Source organism: Scyliorhinus canicula, chromosome 5 (genome assembly GCF_902713615.1).
Source record: "Scyliorhinus canicula chromosome 5, sScyCan1.1, whole genome shotgun sequence".
Taxonomy (NCBI): Eukaryota; Metazoa; Chordata; class Chondrichthyes; order Carcharhiniformes; family Scyliorhinidae; genus Scyliorhinus; species Scyliorhinus canicula.
This window is the reverse complement of record NC_052150.1, coordinates 97,010,195-97,027,260: the sequence shown is the minus strand read 5'-3', so window position 1 is coordinate 97,027,260 and position 17,066 is coordinate 97,010,195. Positions and strand designations below refer to the sequence as shown.

The window sequence follows — 17,066 nt, the reverse complement described above, 5'->3', positions numbered from 1 at the left end:
GATTTGATAGAGGTGTTTAAAACCACAAAGGGTTCAGATGGGGGAATCATAATGAGAAACTGTTTCCAACGGTGGATGTGCCAGCAACCAGAGGGCATATTTTAAATGATTGACAAAAGAACCAGTGAGGAAAAACATTTTTATGTAGTCGTGATTAGAAAATCTTTTTAAAAAATTTAATACAATACAAAGGAAACAAATCTGTGCAAACCAAATACAATTTACAAAACCCAAACATAAGAAATAACCCCAAAACCCAAACCCCCTTTCCCTTTTTTATTTTTGACATTTTGATTGGAATTTTAGCAGTTTTATACATAGTTTACAAAAGGTGATTATTGTGTATTTACATATGCATAGTTCTCCCCCTTCCCCGCCCCGGTGTTCCCTTGGCGTCTTGGTGTATCTTGTATTATTTGCTTGTGCCAGCTTTTCAAGACCCTCGGCCCTGTAACTAGCTTTGTCAGCCTGCTGGTTGGTCTGGACCTTTCCGCCAGAGCGGGGCGGGGGCTGGGAACTGGGGAAAGAGCAAGGAACTGGGATTGTCTGAATTTCTGCATAAAAGAGCTGATAGATGTGATGGTCTGAATGGCCTCTCCTGTATTGTTCTGTTATTTCATGATTCCTGTGTTAGCTGAAATAACTTGGAAAACCATTTGTTTTAAAAGATGCATTTTCTTGAATCGACAGTAGAGTGTATTAATGGCACTATGGGCGGAATTCTCCGCTCCCCACGCTGGGTGGCAGAATCGCAGAAGGGCTGCCACGACACGCCCCCCTGGCGCCCCCCAGGCGAATCTCCCACCCCCCCCGCTTGGAAGAATCGCCGCTCGCCGTTTTTCAGCGGAGGGGAAGACGGCAACCGTAGAGGCAAAAGTAGACATTGGGCCGCTCAGTAGAAGACATGAGTAATATCCCAACAATTCAGGAAAGTCAGGGGGCAGAGTTGAATATGGTTGCCATCACAAAGGAGAAGGTGCTAGAGAAACTAAAAGGTCTGAAAATTGATAAATCTCCGGGCCCAGATGGGCTACATCCTAGAGTTCTAAAGGAGATAGCTGAAGAAATAGTGGAGGCGTTAGTTATGATCTTTCAAAAGTCACTGGAATCAGGGAAAGTCCCAGAGGATTGGAAAATCGCTGTTGTAACCCCCCTGTTCAAGAAGGGAACAAGAAAAAAGATGGAAAATTATAGGCCAATTAGCCTAACCTCGGTTGTTGGCAAAATTCTAGAATCCATCGTTAAGGATGAGATTTCTAAATTCTTGGAAGTGCAGGGTCGGATTAGGACAAGTCAGCATGGATTTAGTAAGGCGAGGTCGTGCCTGACAAACCTGTTAGAGTTCTTTGAAGAGATAACAAATAGGTTAGACCAAGGAGAGCCAATGGATGTTATCTATCTTGACTTCCAAAAGGCCTTTGACAAGGTGCCTCACGGGAGACTGCTGAGTAAAATAAGGGCCCATGGTATTCGAGGCAAGGTACTAACATGGATTGACGATTGGCTGTCAGACAGAAGGCAGAGAGTTGGGATAAAAGGTTCTTTTTCGGAATGGCAACCGGTGACAAGTGGTGTCCCGCAGGGTTCAGTGTTGGGGCCACAGCTGTTCTCTTTATATATTAACGATCTAGATGACGGGACTGGGGGCATTCTGGCCAAGTTTGCCGATGATACAAAGATAGGTGGAGGGGCAGGTAGTATTGAGGAGGTGGGGAGGCTGCAGAAAGATTTAGACAGTTTAGGAGAATGGTCCAAGAAGTGGCTGATGAAATTCAACGTGGGCAAGTGCGAGGTCTTGCACTTTGGAAAAAAGAATAGAGGCATGGACTATTTTCTAAACGGTGACAAAATTCATAATGCTAAAGTGCAAAGGGACTTGGGAGTCCTAGTCCAGGATTCTCTAAAGGTAAACTTGCAGGTTGAGTCCGTAATTAAGAAAGCAAATGTAATGTTGTCATTTATCTCAAGAGGCTTGGAATATAAAAGCAGGGATGTACTTCTGAGGCTTTATAAAGCACTAGTTAGGCCCCATTTAGAATACTGTGAGCAATTTTGGGCCCCACACCTCAGGAAGGACATACTGGCACTGGAGCGGGTCCAGCGGAGATTCACACGGATGATCCCAGGAATGGTAGGCCTAACATACGATGAACGTCTGAGGATCGTGGGATTATATTCATTGGAGTTTAGGAGGTTGAGGGGAGATCTAATAGAAACTTACAAGATAATGAATGGCTTGGATAGGATGGACGTAGGGAAGTTGTTTCCATTAGCAGGGGAGACTAGGACGCGGGGGCACAGCCTTAGAATAAAAGGGAGTCACTTTAGAACAGAGATGAGGCGAAATTTCTTCAGCCAGAGAGTGGTAGGTCTGTGGAATTCATTGCCACAGAGGGCGGTGGAGGCTGGGACATTGAGTGTCTTTAAGACAGAAATTGATAAATTCTTGATTTCTCGAGGAATTAAGGGCTATGGGGAGAGAGCAGGTAAATGGAGTTGAAATCAACCATGATTGAATGGTGGAGTGGACTCGATGGGTCGAATGGCCTTACTTCCGCTCCTATGTCTTATGGTCTTATGGTCTTATGCGCGGGTTGGAGCCGTCAGCCACGCATGCGCGGGCTAGAGCCGGCCAACCTGCGCACGCGTGGCTGACGTCACATAGGCGCCGCCGTCGCGTCATTCTCGGCGCGCCGCCTTGACTCAAGCGTCAAGGCCCGGCGGCCGAGATTTACGGAGCGCCGCTCCTAGCCCCCCAGGTGGCGGTGAATTGGGTGCGAGAATCAGCCTCCGAGGCCGTCGTGATACTCGGCCGAGTTCACAACGGCCTTCCCGATTTATCGCGGGAGCGGAGAATTTTGCCCGAGGTGCAAGGAGCGGCCTCCGAGGCCATCGTGAAACTCGGCCGAGTTCACGACGGCCTTCCCAATTTATCGTGGGAGCGGAGAATTCCGCCCTATATGTGTCAGATCTAATTTTATAGCACCCATCAAAATAGAGGTGTGGCATTAATGTTTTCTTTTTACTTCGCTATAAGGTCTTATCCTAGACAGCTCTGTGGGTAGCATCATAGCATAGTGGTTAGCACTGTTGCTTCACAACGCCAGGCCCAGGTTCGATTCCCGGCTTGGGTCACTGTGCAGAGTCTGCACGTCCTCCCAGTGTCTGTGTGGGTTTCCTCTGGGTGCTCCGGTTTTCTCCTATAAGTCCCAAAATGCGTGCTGTGAGGTATTTTGAACATTTGGAATTCTATCTCAGTATACACGAACCGGCACCGGAGTGTGGCGACTAGGGGATTTTCACAATAATGTCATTGCAGTGTTAATGTAAGCCTTCTTGTGACACTAATAAAAGAGTATTATCTTTTAAAAACAAAATACTGAGGATGCTGGAGATCTGGGGCGGGATTCTCCAACCCGCTGCCGGGTCGGAGAATCGCTGGGGGGGGGGGCGGCGTGAATCCCGACCCGCCGCTCCGACGCCAGCTGCCGAATTCTCCGGTGCCGGTTTTTTTGGCGGGGGCGGGGATCACGTCCAGATGGTCGGGGGCAGTTGGCAGTGGCCCCCCCGGCGATTCTCCGGGCCTTGATGGGCCAAGCGGCTGCCCGTTTTCGGCCGGTCCCGCCTGCGTGAAACTGACGAGGCCCATACCGGCGGGATCTGGCTTTGAGGGCGGCTTGCAGAGTCCTCGGCGGGGCATGGGGGGATCCGGCCGTCGGGGGGGGGGGGGAATGGGGGGTGTGGTGTGGGGGTGGGGGGGGTGGGGGGGTGTGGGTGGGGTGGGTTGGGGGGGGTGTGGCTGGGGTGGGTTGGGGGGGGTGTGGGTGGGGTGGGTTGGAGGGGGGTGTGGGTGGGGTGGGTTGGGGGGTGGTGGGTGGGGTGGGTTGGGGGGGGGTGGGTGGGGTGGGTTGGGGTGGGGGGTGCCCTGCGGTGGCCTGGCCCGTGATCGGGGCCCACCGATTTGCGGGTGGGCCTGTGCTGTGGGGACACTCTTTCCCTCCGCACCAGCCTGTGTAAAGCTCCGCAATGGCCGGCACAGTGAAGAAACCCCCTGCACATGCACAGGGATCACGCCAGCAGTTCTGCGCAAGTGTGGAGGATTCCGCACCTTCCGGGCGGCCCGACGTCGGAGTGGTTGATGCCACTCTTTGGCGCCGGTACGGCACGCCCCGCTGATTGCGGGAGAATCCCGGCCCTGAAATAAAAACTCAGCAGGTCTGGCAGCATCTGTGCAGAGAGAAACAGAGTCAGCTTTTTAGAGTTCAATATGACTCTAAGAACTATTAAGTGTTCCGAAGAAGTCATCTTGAACTCAAAAGTTTAAACTTTGTTTCTCTCACCACTGATGCTGCCAGATCTACTGAGTTTTTCCAGCACCTTTTGTTTCTAACTACGTCCTCTCACCCTTGTAATATTAATCATGAATGAGAATTCCTCTTTGTTTTAGAAGTTATTTCTTCTTGCTTTCTAGGTGCAATTACAAGTTATACTACTGAGCAAATATGTGGAGTATTTTATTGAGCAAGTCTCAACCTGGCAAAAAAAGCTGACAGTGGCCGACTCTGTCATCTTTATCTGGATGGAAGTCCAGCGCACATGGTCTCACCTAGAGAGTATTTTCATTGGATCTGAGGACATTCGAAACCAACTTCCTGAAGATGCGAAGCGATTTGATGGAATAGATTTGGACTTTAAGGTTGAATTATTATTTAGTTTTGTTTAATTTTTATGGTAGTATGTCACTTTTAAAAGTCTTAAGTCTGGATTTTCCTCATTGCAATAATGCTGCCAGTAGACTAGTGGAGAATCGTTATAGCACAGAAGGAGGCCATTCGGCCCAATGTGTGTGCACTGGCTCTCTGAATGAGCGTTTCACCTAGTGCCATTTTCCTGCCTTTTCCCCGTAACCCTGCAGATTGCTTCTTTTCAAATAATCTAATTCCCTCTTTAATGCCTCCACCACACTCTCAGGCAGTGCATTCTAGTCCCAATCCAACTAACCTGCACATCTTTGGGTTGTGGGGGTGAAACCCTGGCAGACACTGGGAGAATGTGCAAACTCCACACAGACAGTGACCCAGGGCTGGGATCGAACCTGGGTCCACAGTGGCATAGGCAGCAGCGCCAACCACTGCACCACCGTGCTGAGCAACTGGTCTGTAGTTACTGGGCTTATCCTTAGCCCGTTTTTTGAACAGGGGTCTAATGTTTGCAACTTTCGAGACCTCTGGCACCTCGGAGTTGAAGGGAGACTAAACAATTATGGCCTGTGTATCTGCATTTCCACTCACTTCTCACAGCATTCTTGGATGCATCTCATCTAGTTCTGGTGCCAATCCAATCCTTATCAATTTAAACCCTTCTAGTGACTGAGTTTCCTCTTTCACCATGACTGGGATTCATCTTTTGCCTTGATATGGATGGATTCAAAGTATTCATTCAATATCTCAGCCTGCCCCATGCATCCATGTGTAAATCCCCTTTACAATGTAAGCCTATTTGTGACACTAATAAAGATTATTATTACTTCTTCTTATACCATAAGTCAAAAGAAGGCTTTGGTACTCCCTTTTATGTTGGTTGCCATCCTCTTTTCATGCTCCCTTATTTGCTTTCTCATCTCTCCTCTGAACCGAGTGTATTTAGCCTGGTATTCATACGTATTTTCTACACATTCGCTCCTTTACCTTAATTTCCACCTCCTTTTTCATCCAGGGGCCTCATAATTCCTTTGGTGGGGAACTTCAGACTCAGTTTTGGTTGACCAAAGTGAATTTGCTCTAATCAGACTAATTGGAATATTTCTGATTGGCTCGCACTGGATTCTTCCCTTTGTGAGGAGCTCACCTTCGAAGACAGGACAGAGATAATGCAGAAAGCATGCAAGGCTCGTAGTTGCTTCACTCATAAATTTCTTGTATTACAATCCCGAACTAGACTCCAACATTGGCTAGGATACCCGACAGAAACCCCAATATTTATTTTAATTTGTAAAGTTGTGAGGATGGATACTTCGCTCCATTAATGACTCCACACACAAATAGGGATATGGTTTCTTAAAACAAACTTTCTTATTACCACAGTATTAAACTAACCTTAATACCATAAAAGAACTAGCTTACACTTAACAGTTAAACAATTCTTAACAATGAAATTAAACACTTTAACTCATAAGTACTTTCTTTATCTCCAATCAAGCAAAACCCATCACAGGTCAAAAGCCATTTAGAAAACACAGGAGTAATTGCTGTATAGAGATGTCTTGGAGAGAGAGATATATCCTCCAGGAAGCAGTCTGTAGGTTCTTGGTTGTGTCAAACCACTGTTTAACTTGACAACCTTTTCCAAAAGCTGCTGTTCTGTTCACAGCCAAATCTCAACTGACTGACTCAAAACCTGACTGCTTCAGCCCTTGGCTCCTCTCATTAATTACATAACCCTTATCTCACTCAAATACCAAGACCTGATTATTTAAGTTTGACCACAATCTCTCTAATTATCTACTCCCCAAAAATCATAAAAATCCATTAGACTAGTCGTTTTACACATAAGCATGGTTTGAAATAAGGATGATATCATTTTTAAGATGCCTTAATTACCCTTTCTATAGGCACAGTTTCTACCTGGCCTTTAAACTAGGATTTTAAAAAACCTTCCTGCAGCAGATACATACATACATTAACCCACGCTTTTAACTGTTTAACTGTTAGTCTATCCATCACTGTCAGAATTCTATATGTTTCAAATATACATATAATACAATATACATCTGAAATTACTATATTCATCGAACTTAGTTTGATGAAGGGGCAAACCTAATGATGTGTAATTGTTGCTCCTTTGTGACTTGGCCAATTGGTCATCCCTGTTCAGATCTTTGCATGCAGGATATAGTTGCACACTCTCTGATAAAGAGGCGGCACGGTGGCACAGTGGTTAGCACTGTTGTTTCAAGGCACAATTTAGTTGCACACCCTCTGACAAAGGGGCGGCACGGTGCCGCAGTGGTTAGCATTGTTGCTTCACGGCGGCAGGGACCTAGGTTCAATTCCAACCTTGGGTGACTGTGTGGAATTCGCACGTTTGTATGTTCTGCTTGTGTCTGCATGGGGTGTCCGGGTGCTTCGGTTTCCTCCCATTGTCCAAAGATGTGCAGGGTAGATGGATTGGCCATGCTATATTGCCTTCAGTGTCCAAACGTTAGGCCCATCGAGTCTGTACCGACCATCTGAAAGAGCAGCCTAAACTAAGCCCACTCCTCCACCCTACCTCACAATCCCACCTGATCATTGGACACTAAGGGGCAATTTAGCATGGCCAATCCACCTAAGGTCAGAATCGAACCCAGGTTCCTGCTGTGTTAGGCAGTAGTGCTAGCCACTGTGCACCATGTCGCCTTTCTCAACACAATATTCCCACATTCCCCCCATACCCCTTGATACCTTTTTAGTCTGGAAAATCTATCTTTTTCCTTCTTAAATATATTGAGTGACTTGGCCTCCCCAGTCTTCTGTGGTAGAGAATTCCACAGGTTCACCATCCTCTGAGCGAATAACTTTCTCCTCATCTCAGTCCTAAATGGCCACCTTGTATCCTGAGACTGTGTCCCCTTGTTCTAGACTCCTCAGCGAGAGGAAATAACATCCCTGCATCCAGTCTATCCATCCCTGTCAGGATTTTATATGTTTCAAATATATACCCCCCTATTCTTTCAAATTCCAGTGGATACAGGCTCTGTCAACCAAATCTCTCCTCATGAATGAAATTAAATGAAAATCGTTTATTGTCACGAGTAGGCTTTAATGAAGTTAAAAGCCCCTAGTCGCCACATTCCGGTGCCTGTCCGGGGAGGCTGGTACGGGAGTCGAACCGTGCTGCTGGCCTGCTTGGTCTGCTTTAAAAGCCAGCGATTTAGCCTAGTGAGCTAAACCAATCCTGCCATTCCAGGAATCCATCTAGTGAATCTGCCCTCTATTGCAGGTATAGCCTTTCTAAGGGAAGGAGACCAAAACTGCGTACAATACTCCAGGTAAGATCTTACCACGGCCCTGTACAGCTGCAGTAAGACACACTTGTTCCTGTACTGAAGTCCTCTTGCAATGGAGGCCAACATACCATTTGTCTTCCTAACTGGTTGCTGTACCTGCATACGTGCTTTTAGTTACTGGTGTACTAAGACATCCACATCCCTTTTTATGTCAACCTTTTCCAATCTATCACAATTTAAATCATATTTTGCCATTCTGTTTCTCCGTCCGATGTGTCAAACTTCACATTTATCCACTTTATATTGCATCTGCCTTGTGTAAATCACCAAAATCCTCTTAACATCCTCCTCTCCACCACATTCCCACCAATTTTCATGTCATCAGCAAACGTGGAAATATTACATTTGGTTCCCTCATCCAAATCATTGACCTATGTTGTGAATATCTGAGTCCCAAGCAGTGATCCCTGTGAGACACCACTAGTCACTGCCTGCCACTTTGGAAAAAGACCCATTAATTCCTATTCTCTGTTTCCATCTGCGAACAAATTCTCAATCCATTCCAATATATTACCCCAATCCCATGTACTTTCATTTTGCACACAAACCTATTAATCAGACTTTGATGAAAAGTTTCCTGAACATCCAAATACACCATACCCTCCAATCTGGCTGGACTGTCCCAGAATCTACAGAACTCTGGAAGGTGACAACCAACAGAACTATTATTTGCATGGCCACCTCCTTTAGAAATCTGGGATCTTGATTATCAGGCCCATGGGATTTATTGGCTTTCAGTTCCATTTGTTTATCCAGCACTATTTATTAGTAATAATAATTTGCTTCAGTTCCTCCTTCTCTCACAACCCTTGATTCCTTAATGTTTCTGGGAAGTTATTGTGTCTTCCTCCATAAATACAGAACTAAAGTTGTTGTTTCAAAGACTTAAAATATTAGACAATCTTGGTCCAGTATTTTCTGTCTGCTTAGATTCCAGCATCTGCAGCAATTTGCTTTTATTAAAGTAGTTTTTTAATTGCTCTGCCATTTCCTTGTTCTCTATTGTAAATTCTCCTATTTTGGGCTGTAAAGGTCCTAATTTGTCTTCACTAATCTTTTCTTTTTATATACTCATAGAAGCTTTTACAGCCTGTTTTTATGTTAGTTGCAACTTTTCTCTCATACTCTATTTTCCCCATCTTAATTTCTTGGTCCTCCTTTGCTGAATTCTGAACTGCTCCCAATCCTCAGGTTTCCAACGTAATACTCGTGGTCGGTAGTGTCTCCTCCGACGCTCCGCCATCTGTGGCCCTACTCCCGGAAGTTCAATGGGCCCTACCTCCCTGTCCTCTGCAGGGTACTGTTCCTGGCGCGTGCAGCGGCACGCCAATGTCGCTGCTGGCTGATCGCAATCAAAAGGTCTGCCAGCCCGACTGGCTCCGTGATTCTCCAGAATCATAAACTGAAAGGAAGAAAACATCAAAGTGAGCGATGAGAAGTCCTCATAACGCCGTAATCCACAGCCCGCTCAGGATCTGGGACATCCACCCAAGCTCCCCCTTTCCATAAAGTCGCGCTCCCTCCACTATCACACAATAGCCACTTCCCTACAGTTATCCCTCTCAACTCACTTCAATGAAGTTCGTTGACCCTTGACAGCCTCAGCAGGCCATGTACTCCCCATGGGTGAGGAGCTAGGGCAGTTGAGTGCATTCACTGGGCCTGCGTTCTGACCCCATGGGGGAAACAAGAAGCTGCCCCCTATCATATCCTGAACGGGGTGACTGATGAGCGACTTTACCATAACTTCTTGCATTATGTTAATGTGACTATGAACCTTGGAGCTCAATGCTGCACACCAACCAGTGGCACGCTCAAGCATTGCAATACTGAATAAATGAGCAGAATTGACTGGTCAAGGAAGGGTCAGGGAGCTGATTAGGCAACTGGTTTCCTCTAGTCAGTGGAGGGGTATCAGTCATGATGGGATGGAGCATCGGTTGTCTCTATGTGGATGACCTACTTCCGCCTCGTGCCCCTGCTTGGTTGGGCAACTTAATGCCACTCCTACACTTGGAGAAAATTAAATTCACCATCGGGATGGATGGAGAGGTTCTGTCCAAGATAGCAACCATTTTTTTTTTTTTTAAAGGATTTAGTCACCGTCAGTTTTTTGGGGGTTTAGGTTAATTTTACTATTTAAGTTAATTATGTATTATGTGTTTTGTTTTCGTCTTACTTTTATATTGGCTTATATTTTCTTTATTCTCTAATGTTCTGCTTTCTGTTGATTATTATGAAAACATTTGAATAAGTATTTTTTTGAAAAAAGGACACTGGAAGTGCTGCCTGCAAACCAAACACCAGACACCTTTTAACCTCATGAAGGGTTGTGGGACCTGCGAGCGATCCCACCACCCAAGATTCCGAGACTGAACCCCTCTCCCCTGCTCCGGGTTCAACTTAATCAAAACACTCATCCTCTCCGCTGCTCCCTCTGCGACTGGCACCCTGGAGGGTGATGCTGACCTGAGCACTCCTCTCCCATATTCCCTTCGAAAGTGAGGTTGGCAGGTTCTTGTTTTTACAGAGCTGTTGTAAATAGTGTAAATTGTGGATAGCACAATGGCTTCACAGCTCCAGGGTCTGAGGTTCGATTCCGGCTTGGGTCACTGTCTGTGCGGAGTCTGCACATCCTCCCCGTGTGTGCGTGGGTTTCCTCCGGGTGCTCCGGTTTCCTCTCACAGTCCAAAGATGTGCAGGTTAGGTGGATTGGACATGATAAATTGCCCTTAGTGTCCAAAATTTCCCTTAGTGTTGAGTGGGGTTACTGGGTTATTGGGATAGGGTGGAGGTGTTGAACTTGGGTAGGGTGCTCTTTCCAAGAGCCGGTGCAGACTTGATGGGCCGAATGGCCTCCTTCTGCACTGTAAATTCTATGAATTCTATGATCTATAAATCACGCCGGCATGATGACATGCCAACAACCAATAATATTCATTGCGGGGGGCAGGCTTACTAATGATATTATAATGTATTAAAATTAGGTTCTGCCATTTTTCTCTTTACGCATCGGCGATGGACCTGGAATATCGGGAAAAGTGATCTCGCTGGCCAGAATTGTGTTTTCCGATTTGCGCCAAATTTTCTACCCATGTCACCATTCTTGTTGATGGCGAATACAGGCACAAATCCCTCCCCTCTCTCTTTTAATGTTCACCAGGCAGGGGTATGTCTGAAATTAGTTTTGAAGGGGGTCATATCATTACTGATGGACCTTAACCCTCATTCATCCTGTTACAATAGTTATTACTTCAAATCTAAACAATTATTGTTGCTCTCTTTTATTTTAAAAAAAGGAATTAATGTCTGAAACAGCCCAAACAAAGAATGTTATTGAAGCAACAAATAAACCAAAATTATATGAAAAACTTGAAGCTCTCCAGCAAAGGTAAGATTTTAAAAGTGCTGTGTTTAACACATTTGGCTGTGTATGCTTACATGCAGCATTGTCTATAATTTCCTGACGATCTGGACTCCTTAAACTTAAAATATAGATTATTGGAGATAATTGTTTCACCAATGAGAAATAACAGTTCTCTTCTTCAATAAAACATAATTGTTCCCCCTGATAGTCTTATGGACTGAGCTCTAAGGATACATCTGCACCACTGAAACTCTACCACTGCAAAACCAGAAATGCATTGATTACGGTGGAATGTTTGCTGGCTTGAGTCATAACTGGCACAAAAGAGGATGGTTGTGGTAGTTAGAGGCCAGTCATCTCAGCTCCAGGGCATCACTGCAGGAGTTCCTCAGGAGTAGTACCCTAGGCCCAACCATCTTCAGCTGTTTCATCAATGACCTACCTCCCACCATAAAGTTAGAAGTTGGGATTGCGCAGTCACCAGCGAACATGTTCAGCATCTCAGACACCGAAGCAGCCCATGTCAAAATGCAACGTGATCTGGACGTTACCCAGGTTTGGGCAGACAAGTGGCGAGAAACATTTGTGCCATACAAGTACCAGGCAATGACCACCTCCACAGGAGAGAATCAAATTATCGCCCCATGACATTCAATGGCATTATCATCACTCACCATTGACCAGAAACTGAACTGGACTAGTCATATAAATGCTGCAGCTCAAGAGCAGGGCAGAGACTAGAAATCCTGCAGCAAGTAACTCACCTCCTAACTCCCCAAAAACTATCCACAATCTACAAGACACAAGTCAGCAGCGTGATGGAATACTCTCTCCTTGCCTGGATGAGTGCAGCTCCAACAACACTGAAGAAGCTCAACACGATAAAGTAGCCCGCTTGATATGCTTTTTCACATAGCCCATCGACAATCATTCACTCCTTCCACCACCGATGCACAGTAGCAGCAGTGTGTACCATCTGCAAGATTAATGACAGAAGTTCACCAAGGCTCCTTAGACAGCACCTTCCAAACCCACAACCATCTAGAAGAGTAAGGGCAGCAGATACATGGGAGTTTGTGTCCAAGCCACTCACCATCCTGACTTGGAAATATATCGCCATTCCTTCAATGTCACTGGTCAAAATCCTAAAACTTCCTCCCTCGCAACACTGTCTGAGTACCTACATTACATGGATTGCAGTGGTTCATGAAAGCAGCTCACTACTACCTTCTCGAGGACAATTGGGGAAGGCAATAAGTGCATGTCCTATGTAGCACCCAAAGGAGAAGGAACTGCATTAAAGAACAGAGGAACAGAGTTAAGTTGAATGTTAACAGCTTAGAATAAGGCCATATTTGACGAAAGTAGCTGATGTAAGGAGGGTATATAAACAAGCTGATAAATGCACTGCATTTTGAATGTTATAGTTTCCAGAACCATTTTAGTAGCTTTGGGACAGAGAACACACTTCCAGTTACAGCATCAATTGTCTGATTTCTTAATCTTTTTGCATCCGTTAAATACATTATCAAACAATTTTCGAAATGCATAATAATTTTAAAAAGACATTTAAAGACGAAAAGAAAAACTAGAGATTCTGGAAGTAACAATTGGAATTAGAAATTGCTGGAAACATACTTCCAGCCTACCAGCATCTGGAAAGAGATGGGAATCTTGTTGATTCTGTTGAAGAATGGCCGTTAAAATTTTGTTTCCTTTCTTTCTGAATATTGTTAAGTCTGCTTTCCTTAATTTTTAGGGGCATTTTCCGTTTTTCTTTTAATATGTCTGAGGTAATGGGTTTCCAATCAGCTCAATAGAACTGTTCGATGAGTGTTTAACGACTAAAGACTGGGTTAACCGGACTTTGGGGAACCCTACAGCTAAAGGGACCTCAGGCATATTGACGAGTTTCGATGATTTGCTGCCCCTATTATCTCAAAATATTATTAACTCAACATGTTTTCTGGGCCCTTTTTAAAACTGTAAATTAATGACAAAGATGGTTTTCCTGTCCAGTGTGTTTGAGTGTCCTCGTGCCCAAGGACCAAGGGGAAATGAAAAAAACAGGTCTCCGTTGCTTTGGGTTATCCCATGAATTTTGGGGCTTCTCTCCAAATTGGGTGACATGCCAAATTGGGTGACAAATAGGATTCTAACAACTCGAAAGGGAACATAAGTTGGAGGACATTGTCCCTGTCTTTCAGTCTCATCTTCCTTCACATGTGCCAGAAGGGAACTGAAGGGCAAAGGCATTGGAATAACTTGGTGATGGACCTTTCATCTGGATTCAAGTAGAGCAAAATATCTGAGGGGGGGTGGCAGCAAGGCTGTGGAAGCCTAAGAAGGTAAGGAAGTACCTAGGTCTGGAAGCATTCTGCCCAGAGGCAGGTCTTCAGTGAAGTTGATTATGCATTCTAATGATCTTAACCCAAAAATATGATGGGTTTAGGTTTCTGCATATAGAATGCACTTTGGTATGCTCTGTGTACCAGTGCCCAGGGGCAGGCAAACTTGCAAACATGCCTCCTTGTTTCTCATTCTGAATCCTCAGATTCACCTGAGGAAGGAGCAGGGCTCCGAAAGCTAGTGTTTGAAACAAACCTGTTGGACTTTAACCTGGTGTTGTAAGACTTCTTACTGTTCTCATTCTGAAAGCACATATAAATAATACTCAGTCCTCACTTTGAAGGTATGGTAAAGCAATAGAATTATATTGAAAACATTTAATTGTAACTTAATAACAAATAACTTGCATTTACATAGCACCTTTCATGTCTTCAGGATATTTCAAAATATTTCACAGTTGTATCCCGCAAAAATACTTTAAAAACAAGTGTTTCTGACAAGGACATTTATTGCCCATCCCTGATTCTCCTGGAGAAGGTGGTGGTGAGCAACCTTATTGAACAGCTGTAGTCCGAGTGATACAGGTACACCTAAGCGCTGTTAGGAATGGAGTTCCCAGATTTTGGCCCAGCGACAGTGAAGGAAAGATACTATAGTTCCAAGTCAGGATGGTGTGTGGCTTGGAAGGGAACTTACAGGTAGTGTTCTTCACGTGCATCTTCTACCAATGTCTTTTGAGTTGTAGAGGTTGCGAATTTGGAAGATGCTGTCGAAGGAGCATTGGTGAGTTGCTGCACTGCATCTTGTAGGTGGTACATATAGCTGCCACTTGCCACCAGTGGTGGAGAGCGTGAATGTTTATGGTGGTGGATGGGGGTGCCGATACAGAGATTGCTTTGTACTGGGTTGTGTTGAGCTTTCTGAGTGTTTTTGTAGCTGCACTCATCCAGGCAAGTGGGGTGTATTTCATCACACCCTTGACTCGACCCTTGTAGATGTAGACAGATTTGGAGAGTTAGAAGGCTTATTGAATAGTTTTAGTATTTTTGAGATGTGGTCACAGTTCTAATCAAGGGAAATGAAAGTAAATTGAATCTCTCTTTCCCTACAGGTTAGCCCTATGTGAAAAAGCATTAGCCGAGTATCTGGAAACTAAGCGTTTAGCTTTCCCAAGATTTTACTTTGTGTCCTCGGCAGACTTACTGGATATCCTTTCCAAAGGAACTCAGCCTGGACAGGTATGCAATCAATTCATTTTGACGTTTTTACTATTAAGAAAAAACTATAAGAAAAGCTACAGAATAGTAACATTTTCTGCATTGCAAACATCAGAGGACTGATCTTGCAAGTTTGTGCAGCTTACAGTTGAGATTCCCTGCCAACAATGCACACTCGGCAAATAATTAGCATATTGAAAAATATGTCAAAGTCAAAAGTAATCCATGCAATTACTTCTAAAGAATAGATTGTTTGTAACAGGTCTGGGCCAGAGCCATTATTTCATTTTTGAAACTGCCAGCCAAGAATATTTATATAATTGAAGCATTGTTTGAACTTTTCACAGTTTGATTTCATGGCGTCAGGGAAAGGTGATGAGGGTTCAATAGGCGTTGCTCTTTTTTTGAATGTCGGTCTCCCGAGGACCGCAGTAGTATCATCCAAAAGTATCCACTGCTGAAATACAAAATTTCCAGGACTTAATAAAAGGCTAAAAATGTTTTTGTAATATTATCGTGCAAACCCTCAACAGACTTGTATCTCTCTCAACTTAAAGTCGCATTGATCCATTTATTTTGATATTAGTGAACAGGCTGGATTTAGTGTTGTCAGGCAAAGGTTTCAGTAAAACAAAAATCACCAAATATGCTAATAGATCAATGATGTGAAAATGTAAATTCTCTTGTTGTAAAAATACAATGGGCGCGATTCACCGCCCCCCACGCCGGGTGGGAGAATAGCGGGAGGGCCTCCCGACATTTTGCACGCCCCCCCGCTATTCGCCACGCCCGACCCACGCCACGAATCGGCGCTCGCCGTTTTTTTACGGCGAGCGGCGATTCTCCGAGGCCGATGGGCTGAGCGGCCGGGCCTTCACGCCCGTTTCAACACGGCAGCAAACACACCTGCTCGCTGCCCGTTTGGGGTATCTGGGGGCCCGATTGGCACGGCAGTACCACGGCCGTGCCAAGGGGGGCATAGGCCCGCGATCGTGGGCACCGATCGCGGGCCGTGCAACGGACGCACTCTTTTCCCTCCACCGCCCCGCAAGATCAAGCCGCCACGTCTTGCGGGGCGGCTGAGGGAAAAGACGGCAACTGCTCATGCGCGGGTTGGCGTTGTCCAACCTGCGCATGCGCGGCTGACGTCATCGGCCGTGTCAGCCGGCGTGACGCTTGACGTGCGGCCTTGATGACCGTCGTCAAGGCCGCGCCGCCGTGACGCACGGGGCCGCGCTCCTAGCCCCGCCCGGGGGGGAGAATCGGCCCCTGGAAGTGGGCGTGAAGGCTGCCATGGGTCACGGCCTGTCCCACGGCAGCCTTTACGATTCTCCGCATTTGCGGAGAATCTTGCCCAATGGGTGCGATCTAAAGGAAAAAGTGTCATTTGTGGTGGGTTTTGCTGGGAGTCCAGAGAGTTCCCCACCCGTATCTAATTCCACTTAGCCACTTTTTGGGGGTTTCTCACTGAGTTAGCCCATACTTCGAATTTTCTTCATCACTGGGGAGTTGAAATCCGAGGTTGGGCTGCTATTTTGAACCGGTACCCCAATTTCTAAGTGGGCAATGTCACCCCTCACATACATGGGCATTACCCAACACCCCCAAGTGAGAACACCCCACTATGGGGTCCCTGGGGACCACCACTCTTCAGGCCCACCCACAACCCCCCCCCCCCCTTCCAGGACAACCCCCCCCCCACAACCTCCCAGAGGCTCCTACCTATTTGCCCTTAATTCCCCACACTTCATACTTCCCCTACAACCTCCTTTCATGGGCCCCCCTCAGGCCCTGACCCCCAATAGGATGATCGCGGGCATCAACCGATCACAGCGAGGGAGAGACCACATTACAAAATTGTTTCAAGAGCTGGGGTGTGGGCGGCGGGGAAGAATTCTGCCCCTGCCCCCCACTCGCCACAAATTGTTCCCTCTGCCGCCTACCGCTGGCCTCGGCCCTTTAGCTGTATGGTTCCCCAAAGTCCGGTAAACCCAGTCTTTAGTCGTTAACTTTAAACGGCTCTCAAAATATGAGCAATGGAGCTTCATTTAAATATTAAAATCACTGATCCGTCTCTCCAGCACCG

At 45.9% G+C, this 17,066-nt stretch overlaps 1 protein-coding gene across 2 annotated transcripts in view; it reads left to right on the top strand.

Annotated features, from left to right (window-relative positions):
- LOC119966149 (dynein heavy chain 11, axonemal-like) overlaps positions 1-17,066 on the top strand; it is a 622,669-nt gene that overhangs the window by 186,833 nt on the left and 418,770 nt on the right. For both annotated transcript variants that reach the window (XM_038797431.1, XM_038797432.1), the window contains 3 exons: positions 4,472-4,696; positions 11,347-11,438; positions 14,875-15,001. In XM_038797431.1, the coding sequence (XP_038653359.1) occupies positions 4,472-4,696; positions 11,347-11,438; positions 14,875-15,001 (444 nt within the window). The remainder of the gene's footprint in view (positions 1-4,471; positions 4,697-11,346; positions 11,439-14,874; positions 15,002-17,066) is intronic.